General features: G+C 38.1%; 1 protein-coding gene across 2 annotated transcripts; it reads left to right on the top strand.

The window, feature by feature from the left end:
• Positions 1-964: 964 nt before the first annotated feature.
• On the top strand, positions 965-11,287 carry emc3 (ER membrane protein complex subunit 3). 2 transcript variants are annotated; one of them, XM_062054364.1, is made up of 9 exons: positions 965-1,345; positions 1,510-1,682; positions 5,019-5,076; positions 5,950-6,043; positions 8,743-8,847; positions 8,930-9,011; positions 9,075-9,154; positions 9,224-9,306; positions 10,752-11,287. In XM_062054364.1, exons 2-9 carry the CDS (start codon positions 1,528-1,530, stop codon positions 10,878-10,880), a joined length of 786 nt encoding a protein of 261 aa, XP_061910348.1. In that variant the 5' UTR covers positions 965-1,345; positions 1,510-1,527; the 3' UTR covers positions 10,881-11,287. The 2 variants fall into 2 exon arrangements, with proteins under 2 accessions (XP_061910348.1, XP_061910339.1); XM_062054355.1 differs by having other exon boundaries at positions 975-1,354.
• Positions 11,288-11,607: the final 320 nt, after the last annotated feature.

Raw genomic sequence — 11,607 nt, 5'->3', positions numbered from 1 at the left:
TTGGCATGATTAGATAATAACATTTAAAAGATACGCATTTTTTCCTGTCAAAATCAAAATAATTACTTGCATTTAGAAAAAAAAATTACGTATTTTATTAACACACCTGTTTTCGCAGGCTTTCGGGCCACATACAATGATGCGGCGGGCCAGATCTGCCCCCCGGGCATTAAGTTTTACACTAGGTCGAGCTGCTTGGCCGAGCTGCTGGGCCGTCGTGTGAGGTAAAAACAAAAACGGATGTGACGTCATATGCAACCCTCCTATTGGCCTGACTAAGACAAACATTTTTAATGGTTGAACGGTTGAAATTGGTTGAAAGACGTGGAAAAAGAATCAGAAATAAAAAAAAGGGATACAATACTGGAAACATTATGAATTACAGTAATTTTTGGAAATGTTTGTTGAAAGAGCACACATGACGTGAATGCGCTGAACGGGTTGAACGGGATCAATCCGATGAACGATGGGGGAGTGACGGACAATCGCAGAACGGAGCGGGAGGGGAAAAATAACAAAAATAAATAGATGAAAAATGGTGCGGAATAACAATGCCAATAGGCATTCACGCAACTATAACAGAGCTTTGAAGATCAGTTTTACTTTCGTTCTGAAGGGCAAAGGTCTAATTCACTTGTGGAACTGATTGCATACGTGCTATCGCCATCTGTTGGCCTGGATAATATTACAGTGAATTAGGCTGATGCACCATTCACTACATTACAACAAGATGGGTAAATAAATCCCTTTAAAATTGTTGCACTTATTTCGGACAAAAAAGGTAAATGTCCACATAAATCAGTGTTACTGCGGATTCAAAGCTCCAATGACCGGGGGGCACAATTCTCCCATCACCGCCGAGTGTCGCGGTGTTCCGGCTGGTAAAACGACGGAGGGCTTTACACAGTGGTGCCAGACGTACGATATCATTTCACACACAATATGATCGGTAATTCCAATCCTTCCATACTATACGATCATTTGACCCCTTCAATACATGACTATCAGCAAACACAAAATACATATGTAAAGTACAATAGGGTATGTACGATAGTTTTTTATCAATATACGACAATTGGAAGATTCCAAGACAATAAATGGTCATTTCACATTGTCTGGCAACGGTGAGTCCAGCTAGCAACTAGCAAGATGCGGATGGGCTTTGCGAGCAGAAACCTGTCATCAGCCGCAATTCCATGAGAAGGAGTCTGGCGAAGCTTGTAATTGTTTAGAAAAATACATTGGACTTCTTAATGCTTTATATTTTCACAGCCGAGAAACGTCACAAGTCGTGGAATTCGCCGCGTCAACGCCACTCGGCAATAACGCAACCGTCACCGGGAAGGTTAGAAAGGTAGCCGGCTGGCTAATGCTAGCACATTATTTACAACGCGCTTGCTAGGTTGATGTTCTAGTCCTGCTGTTGCTCCATCAGTTGGACCCAACATTTTTGAGAAACGACTTCTACATTTCAATTGTGACATCACTGCTGTGTCTTCAATTCACTAGTGACAGGAAACAGACTGAATGGCTGAGCCGGAGCTCCTCCTGGACTCCAACATTCGACTCTGGGTGGTGTTGCCCATTGTCTTCATCACCTTCCTCGTTGGAGTCATACGTCATTATGTGTCCATTCTTCTTCAAAGTGACAAGAAGTTGACTTTAGAGCAGGTGTCGGACAGGTAAGTAAACGTGCACTACTTCAAACACCTGCTGTTCATTTCAGTAGATGCAGAATAGGGCTGCACGGTTTTGAGAAAAACCCGATTGCGAGTTTTTTCTCTCCAAATTTGCCATTCGATTTGCGACTTTTATATTTTATACATAAAAATGCATAAAACTGTGAAAATAACGAGTGAATGAAGACATGGTACTTTTAGACTGCCAATCAACATATTATTGTCTCAAGGTACCGTACATTAGAATAGGCACTAAATTACTTGAAAAAATATTTGTCTTTATAGGGGAACTGCAGGGTTTTTGGGAATGTTGCCTATCGTTTACAATCATAATGATAGACAAAAAGACAAAAGGTTGATTTTTTTCGCTTTTCTTACACGTAAAATCAGCTAGTTCTAGGTGGCTAACAATGCAACTAATGGGAGCAATCAATTCTACCTCTAAATCACTTTAAAATGCATTCAGAAACTGTCACCAATAATTCAGTCACGTTTTGTAACCCGTACAATAACCAAACTGTAGTGACATTGTTATTGTAAGAGCGAACACTGAGGAACTCTTTTTCTAGCGTAGTAACACATCGGCATGCTTCGGTATTAACTGTAAAAGCTAACTACAGCAAGAGATAAGCTCGCTTCTACGTCAACACAAAACACGTTTCAGTTTGTAATGCACAACACAATTCTATAACACACCAATCTGTACTGACTGAAAAACATGAACAATCATAATGTAAAGTATTGGCCCACATTTCATGTTTTGTTTGTACACAGCTGAGCTAGCCAGACAGCGTATGTACGAGGGATGTCACGGTATATACATTTCTTATCACAGTTATTGTGACCAAAATTATAACGGTTATCATTATTATTGTGGTATTTTTACATGTGCTCAGCATTTTTAAAAAGTACTTATACTGAAATATTTTAACCAAGTTCTATTTAAAAAAAACAAAAAAAACCACAAACACATTCAAAATGATTTCCTTTGTAGAAGAAACATTATTGAATTGAATGTTCTTATAAAAGCAACAAAAATATTTTAAACGAAGTAATATGGTAAAAATAAAAACATTTTTAAAGAAATTAAATGACAAAATTGTGCAAAATAGCACTTTATGGACATACCTGTATTTATTGATTTATTTAACCTTTATTTATCCAAGAAAAGGAAATGTTTGTTGGCTCTCTTGAAGTCTGCAGTGAGTAATAATCAATGATGAAGAAAAAAAAAAGCGTTTTTGAAATAATGCACTGCGTATGCTTAAAATGGTCACAATACGTAAATATTATATTTTATTAGAAATGTGCCCGTTGTTACATTACATATATACTTACACCATGTATATAAGCGCTCCTGTAGGCTCCATTGTAAGCAAACTTTTGACCGCATTTATTTAATAATTAAAATGCAAAAAAGATAATAACATCCATCGTCATGTCTCTTATAATGGTTGTGAACGATAGCCAAAATTCCCCCCAAAAAGTGCAATTCCCCTTTAAAGCATTACAGTAGTTTGACAATGAGCTCTAAGTATGTGCTTTTACTGCCGTCTAGTGCAGACCTGGGCATTCTGCGGCCCGCGGGCCGCATCCGGCCCTTTGTGCGTCCCTGTCCGGCCCGCGTGAGGCCAATTATAAATTACAAAATAAATTTAAAAAAGTTTCTATGTCGAGTGTGCAATACAACAGTGCTGCTTTTGTTTTGAAAATCGTTATTTGTATTACTTCCGTGTGGACGTATGCGTGATTGTGAGTGAATGTGAACAACTGCAATTACAAAATAAAGTTGAAAAAACATCTATGTCGTGCGCGCAATACAACTGTGCTGCTTTTATTTTGAAAAGTATTATTTATGGGCGTGTGTCCGTGTGTAACCTGCGAGTGAAGGTGCACATGCAGCGACAAGTGATGCACGGTTTACACCCGAGACGCCAAAAAGAGAAAAGTTGATGAGGAATGCCGTGTTTTCAACAACACATGAACTGCAAAGCAACGTCCCCTCCAAGGTGCGTGCCTGCGCAATTGCGCACTGCTCAAGCGTCCGCTGCGCGCAGCAAGTATATATGCCGCGCACCAAATCAAATCCCATCTGAATTCTAAACAAAATAAACATATTTATTCTATGGAATTTTGCAATGCAACTTTGAGTGACAGTGACAACAAGCGGCCCTAATGGTGTTCGTCAACACCGTTCAATTGAACACCGTTCAATTATTGTAACGTCTATCGAGATGCTTCGAGGACAGGAATTATATCGATCACTTTATTGAACAAAACTGTTTATATTCGGACATAACCACACCAAAAACATGAGTAAAACAATTCTATCTCGAAAAACTAGTCATTTTCTGCCGTACAAACCAGGCCAAAACCAACTTGTCATCTGTCACCAACACGCATAGCACTAAACCACTGGTGCGTTTAAGGCCACACAAAAAGTCGGACAACTCAAACACCACACAAAGTTACACTTTGACTCCTCAGTCATACGTGTGCTTATTTTACTGTCATTTATTATTAATGTTAATTTATATATATTAGTCATGGAATGCTGTTACACACACTATGTTGAAGTATTACTATTATTATTATTATTATTATTATTTATCTTACGGTATATATCAAAAATAATATTGAGCAAAATTTAATTGAAATATTGTCGATGTGGCCCTCCAGCAGTGCTCGGGTAGCTCATGCGGCCCCCGGTAAAAATTAATTGCCCACCCCTGGTCTAGTGTCTACTTTTAAATATGTGGTATAAAATGACTGATCATAATTTGTTTTTCAATTTTTGTTAAAATCCTGTTTGTTTTTTTAAGTCAAGGTTACAAGAATCGCTTCAAAAAATGGTGATAAATTCATAATCAAAATTTGATTCAAGGTTACTAAAAAAGCCTCAAAACATTGCAACTCTTGCAGCAACACTCTAAAAAAGGAGGCATTTAAGGACTTAATAATCACAGAAGAAAGCCAGCAAAATCCTGGAGTGACTGAAAAATGCTACAAGTTGATAGAATAAAATGGTATGCCAGGGGCGCCAGACTTGATGCGTATGTCTCTTTTAAGATGTAATATGTTACAGTATAATAGAGGAACACATTTTTATAACCAAGCATTTAGCAAAGACATAAATATGTACCTTTTCATTTGGCTAACTTTCTAATGGGCATCCTGTTAATGTCTATAAAGACGGATATCCCTCAGGTCTGACAGCCATGGTAACCTCATAACTCCCCTGTTGCTCTGTGAATTTGAATTTTTCTACTGCAGTTTTCTTTGGGGTTTCTTTGCAGTTGATGTCTACTGCAGTATGTAATGATGCACCTCTCATTACAGCCAGGTTCTCCTTCGGAGCAGAATCCTCAGAGAAAATGGCAAATACATTCCGAAACAAGTAAGCCATTTTCATTTATGCTACACATAAAGCATGACTGTCACTAGACACAGTATAATGATATCAAACAATGCATTTTAGAAGCTAATAATGTACATATTTAACATTGTAGTTAGAACTATAATATTAACAATATTCTGCCTACATTGCTGCAAATTAAAACTACCGTAATTTCCGGACTATAAGCCGCACCTGACTATAAGCCGCACCAGCTAAATTTAGGGGAAAATACAGATTGCTCCATATATAAGCCGCACCCGACTATAAGCCGCAGGGTTTTGATGTGTAATTAGCGTAGTATATAGGGGTTCCTGCTACCACGGAGGGGATTGTCGGGACAGAGATGACTGTTTGGGAACGCAAAGCGTCCCATTTATTAACAATAAATCTTTCAATCATTCAATCAAACTTTCACATCTTTGACATGGCGAACAGCATTCGTGCAGAGTACAAATAATACAACGGTGCAAAGTAATACAAAGTGCTCGCCTGTACGTTATCAAAATAACCAGCCTACCGGTGTATGAAAAGTCAGTCGTTAATCATTGTGTCATCGTCTTCCTCCTGCGTACTAAAACCACCGAAATCCTCTTCGTCGGTGTCGGAGAAGAACAGGCCGTAAATAAGCCGCACCCTTGTATAAGCCGCAGGGACCAGAACGAGGGGCAAAAGTAGCGGCTTATAGTCCGGAAATTACGGTACAATAATGAAATAATATTGTTGAGTTTAAACTGCTCAAAAGTGAGAGCATTGTGTGAGGGCTGCGTTTTGTGTTACAATGACTTATGCAAATGTACCTACTATAATCACAGTAACTTCACTTTGTTGCTCATAATAATAATAATAATTATTATTTGTCTTTCATTTCCTCAGTCCTTTTTAATGAGGAAGTTTTACTTCAACAATCAAGAAGATGGCTTTTTCAAAAAAACAAAAAGAAAGGTCGTACCACCCTCTCCAATGACTGGTAATTAATATTTAAGTTTATTGAGTGTTGTTGCTTTACTATTGCTATTGCATTGCTCTGATATAATTGGCCAATAGAACAGTAGACCTATGTACAATTAGCATCTATTAAGCATTGATACCTTATTGACCCGAATACAAGTATTTCACCAGCATAGCCGCAACTCTTGTCAACAAGCTGTCCCACCACTCTGGTCGCTTTGGTGTAGAACACATTAAAGCCTTCTACAAAAAGCTAGGAGTATCCAACAATGATTTCAAATTAGAAATGGTCACAGCTGATGAGGTGCTTAAAAAATTGAGCGCGCTCCACCCAAACAAGGCCAACGGCCTTGATAATATTCCCTCCAGATTCCTCAGGGACTCTGCCTCCATCATTGCCCCAATCATCACGCACATAATAAACCTCTCAATTTCACAAGGCCAAGTACCAAAAGATTTTAAGATAGCAAGAGTAACTCCCCTCTTTAAAAAAGGAAGCAAATTGGAACCTGGCAACTACCGACCTGTTTCTATTCTCAGTTCCATTTCGAAAGTAATGGAAAAAATAGTTTATGAACAGGTCGATAGTTACCTTGCCACTAATAAACTCATGTACAAATTCCAATCCGGCTTCAGAACTAACCACTCCACTGACACATGCCTTCTTTATCTGACCGACCACATCAAACATGAGGTGGACGCGGGCAAATACTGCGGCATGGTCATGTTGGACCTTCAGAAGGCCTTTGACACCGTTAACCACGCTATATTGTTGGATAAGCTCAGAGCAATCGGATTTAACAAAACCTCATCGAGCTGGATGCAATCTTACTTGGAGGGGAGGGAACAGGTGGTAGAGGTGAACGGCACCGTGTCCCCCCCCCTCTCAGTAAGCTGTGGAGTCCCCCAACGCAGTATATTAGGGCCTTTACTGTTCCTAATATACATAAACAACTTGTCATCGGCATGCGACTGTGAATTGTTCTTGTTTGCGGATGACTCGGCCTTGCAGGTATCAGACAGGGACAAGTCACAGGTGGAGAAAATCCTCAGTGCTGAGCTCTGTAGAACTTGCACCTGGCTCACTGACAACAAGCTATCCATACACTTGGGTAAAACGGAATCCATCCTGTTTGGGTCCCACATCAACCTTAAGAAAGTCAATGACTTCACTATAAAAGTGGGTGACATTGTTATCACCAGGAAGGATGAGGTCACCTACCTAGGTTCCATTTTAGAGGCTAATCTTTCCTGTGATAAAATGGCAACCAAGGTAATCAAAAAGGTCAACCAACGAACGAGATTTCACTATAGAATCTCGTCTCTGGTCAACAAAAGCACCATGAGGATTCTAACGGCAACTCTCGTTCAACCCTTTTTCGATTACGCATGCACCTCCTGGTACCCTAGCACCTCCAAAACCCTCAAATCTAAACTCTGAACAAGCTAGTCAGATTACTTAAAGACCTCCACCCCAGATCCCACCTCACTCCTACCCACTTCTCCAAAGTGGGCTGGCTCAGGGTGGAGGACAAAGTAAAACAACTTGCACTGAGCCTAGTCTATAAAATCCACTACACCTCCCTGATATCGAAGTACATGTCAAACTACTTCCTTAACGTAAATGACCGCCATAACCACAACACCAGGGGGAGCTCCACTACCCACGTTAAACCCAGATTCCAATCTAACAAATCTCTCTCTCTCTCTCTCTCTCTATATATATATATATATATATATATATATATATATATATATATATATATATATATATATATATATATATATATATTCTTCTTACCAAGTCAGACCTACACTGTTCCAAAATCCATTTCTCTGTTCTCAATTGTTGATGACAACAACCAAACCTACCTCCCCTCCACACCCCGGATTGTAAATAATTCACTGTGATTATCTTGTGTGATGACTGTATTATGATGATAGTATATATATAGTATATATCTGTATCATGAATCAATTTAAGTGGACCCCGACTTAAACAAGTTGAAAAACTTATTCGGGTGTTACCATTTAGTGGTCAATTGAACGGAATTTGTACTTCACTGTGCAACCTACTAATAAAAGTCTCAATCAATCAAAACCCTGCCCCTAGAAAAATAAAGCCTGAAAAAGAGTAATCCGCTCACTCACACATATACACTGTAAAAAATGTTACTTTGATGTAACTTTTAAAAAATGTTGCAACGTTTTCCAATTGTTTTGTACAAGTTTTGTCAACTTAGTTTTTTAATTTGATAAAACTGTATAATACATTTGGTGATAAGTTGAAGAATGTAGGTTTAATAAACATGAAAAAAGGCAGCAAATTAATTACACCGGACCTAATTAAATGTATTTTACAGGTTGTTAAAACTTGGTATAATTAAGTTGGTGATAAGTTGAAGATGTAACATTTTCAAAAAAAAATTCAAAAAATTAATTTGGACAAAACTGAAAGAAGACAGCAAATTAAGTACACCACACCTAAATAAAATATATATAAGTTGAAAAATGTTACTTTGATTCAACATTGTCGCAACAATTTCCAATCAATTTTCACGTTTTTATAAATTTGAAAAAAAATTAAAAAAAAGTTGGTAATAAGCTAAAGATGAAACCTTGAGAAGCTTGTGATTAAGAGTTATATGAAGAGTTATTTGAATACATTTTAAATGATTGATCGACTGAAGTGCATCTGCTGCTGATTGACTCTGGCAGACCCCAGCATGTTGACGGACATGATGAAAGGAAACGTGACCAACGTGCTTCCCATGATCCTGATCGGGGGCTGGATAAACTGGACCTTTTCAGGATTTGTAACAAGTAATGACATGAAATCATTTGACATTCTCAGCCATTTCCATACAAGTGTTTGACAACTAAATTTAATGGTTCGTTTATGCAGCTAAGGTCCCCTTCCCTCTCACTCTGCGCTTCAAGCCCATGCTACAACAAGGAATAGAGCTGCTCTCTTTGGATGCTTCATGGTAAGATAAGAAGTATTGTCTTTGCTATTTGTACTACTAACGTGTCTAACGTGTACCGTCCAGGGTGAGCTCAGCATCGTGGTACTTCCTGAATGTCTTCGGACTGCGAAGCATGTATTCATTAATCCTCGGCCAAGACAACGGTAATTAGTCTAATTTGGTAGTGTTGTAATGTGACACAAGTGATTGTTTATGTGTTGCTGTCCTAATAGGTGCAGACCAGTCAAGGATCATGCAGGAGCAGATGAGTGGAGCTGCCATGGCCATGCCGGCAGATACAAATAAAGCTTTCAAGGTAGACTAAGTTGTTATAGCTGTGTTTGGACATCTTCAAAATTAGATTAAAAGCTCGAATATGTGGCATTTTGTTCTCTCGGCCCCAAAGGTTAAGCTTACAGGTGTCAAACTCAAGGCCACGTAGCCTGCAAAAATCTGGAAATGTGTGTCAACAAGGCATTTTTGCCAAAAGTGTTTATATTTTGTGAGAAAACATTTTTACCGGTGCAACTGCAGTTCTTCTTAACTCAATATTATTTGATGCAAAAAGCTATTCCAAGCATTTTTGTTTTGTCATTGGAATCATTTTTTTAATGAACTCTACAATAGCTGAACTTTAATTTGGTCATCTTGACTTCTGATTGCAAAGCATTTTTTCCATCAGCTTGTTGGCAGAAAACATGCTGATAATCAGGAAAGGGGCAGTTGTGTAATAATATAATGTGACAATTATACATTTATGTTTCTCAGTTACAAGTCGCCCAGTGTGGGCAGCTGTAACTGCGATGTAGCCCAAAATGAAAATGAGTTTAATCACTGATGTAATTCCTTTTAGAAGATCCCAGATTAACACAAACAATGTTGTGTAAATTTGTGTAAAGATTTGAGAACAGACTCAAGTTCGATAATACAGTTGAGCCTCCAAAGCGGCAGAAAATTGCTCCCGGGATGCTAACTGACCTCATATTTAGAAAAAAAAAAAATCTCGTAGGAGAGCATAGAAAAAAATTACCTGTACAGGCTTTATTTTAAGTAACAGTCTTTACAGTAATACAATTGTAAAGCAGTCAACCACTGTCTAATTATTCTTATTGAAACAAAGACAATAAAATACTTAATCATAGAAGGCATTATGACAAGCTAAATAGTGTTGCTGATGCGCCTCACACATTTGACTTATTAGCATACCTAATTGGCATTAAGATAAGTTAACCACTGTTAGAATACTATTTTAGGGAAATCAAAAATACACAACTTTAGACATTCAAAAGTGATTTCCATCAGGGACGCACTTCCTAAATGTCTTTACAGTAATACAATTGTAAAGCAGTCAACCACTGTCTAATTATTCTTATTGAAACAAAGACAATAAAATACTTAATCATAGAAGGAAAGCATTATGCCAAGCTAAATAGTGTTGCTGATGCGCCTCACACATTTGACTTATTAGCATACCTAATTGGCATTAAGATAAGTTAACCACTGTTAGAATACTATTTTAGGGAAATCAAAAATACACAACTTTAGACATTCAAAAGTGATTTCCATCAGGGACACACTTCCTAAATGTCGTACAAGTGTAACAAGAAGTTAACTAATGTTATGTTATTTTTCACGTTCTTCTTTTAACAGCCCTTGCTAAGGCTGTAAAGCACAGCCTCAATTATTTGGTTGAATTCCGACTGGTACAACCTCAGATCTCCGTTATGTAAACGCAGTCCTTGGTTTGTCCTTTCTTTTCAGGCGGAATGGGAAGCCCTGGAACTGACTGACCACCAGTGGGCGCTGGAGAGTGTGGAGGAGGAGCTGATGAGTCTGGAGCTGGACTTTGATGGCATATTTAGCAAGGAGCTGCCAACTGGGATATTCTGATGCTTCTGCTAGTTGGAGTCTTTAAATGCAGGGATTTGTTTTTTACATTGAACAAATCCCTCCATAATATGCAATGTTTACATTATTTTCCCCCAAACGTGTACTAACTTTCCATTGTTGTTTGAGAGGAAACATTTGATGTTTAACAAAGTAAAATGCATTATAAATAGCTTGCTAAATAGCCAATAGGTGCAAATAATGTGACCGACTTACATGTTTTTGCTGTATTTGATTTGTACCAATGTTCAATAAAAAAGGATAGATGATCATTTGAATACCTGAATGTTTACCTTAATCTATTTTCTGTTAGATAGGGTTGCTTTTGTCATTTAATTTTGATGTAAACAGTTTATTTTTCATTTGCAACACCCTCTTGTGTTTGTTTGGTACAATAAAACATGTTTGGATGAAAACAACCAGTTTCGTCTTTTGCAATACATATTAATTTGTTGTCCAGTTGCGTGATTGAGGCAGATGGCTGCCCCACTACCTGTTTGGTTCTGATCAAGGTTTATGTTAATTTCTATGGGGCCTCCAAAAGTTTTATCATTTGTAAACAATCCATCATTTGTGACCGGTAAGGTTGGGTGATACAGCTAATTTTGGTATCAATATGATAGCAAGTAAATACGGGGCCAGTATTGCCGATAAATCTTCAGAATATCGTTTTATGGTTGGGGAGGAGACTCTGCCCCAAGTGGAGGAGTTCAAGTACCTAGGAGTCTTG

This window comes from Entelurus aequoreus, linkage group LG01 (assembly GCF_033978785.1).
Source record: "Entelurus aequoreus isolate RoL-2023_Sb linkage group LG01, RoL_Eaeq_v1.1, whole genome shotgun sequence".
In the NCBI taxonomy this organism is placed as follows: Eukaryota; Metazoa; Chordata; class Actinopteri; order Syngnathiformes; family Syngnathidae; genus Entelurus; species Entelurus aequoreus.
The sequence above is the reverse complement of the archived record's forward strand: the minus strand, read 5'-3'. Positions and strand labels throughout refer to the sequence as shown.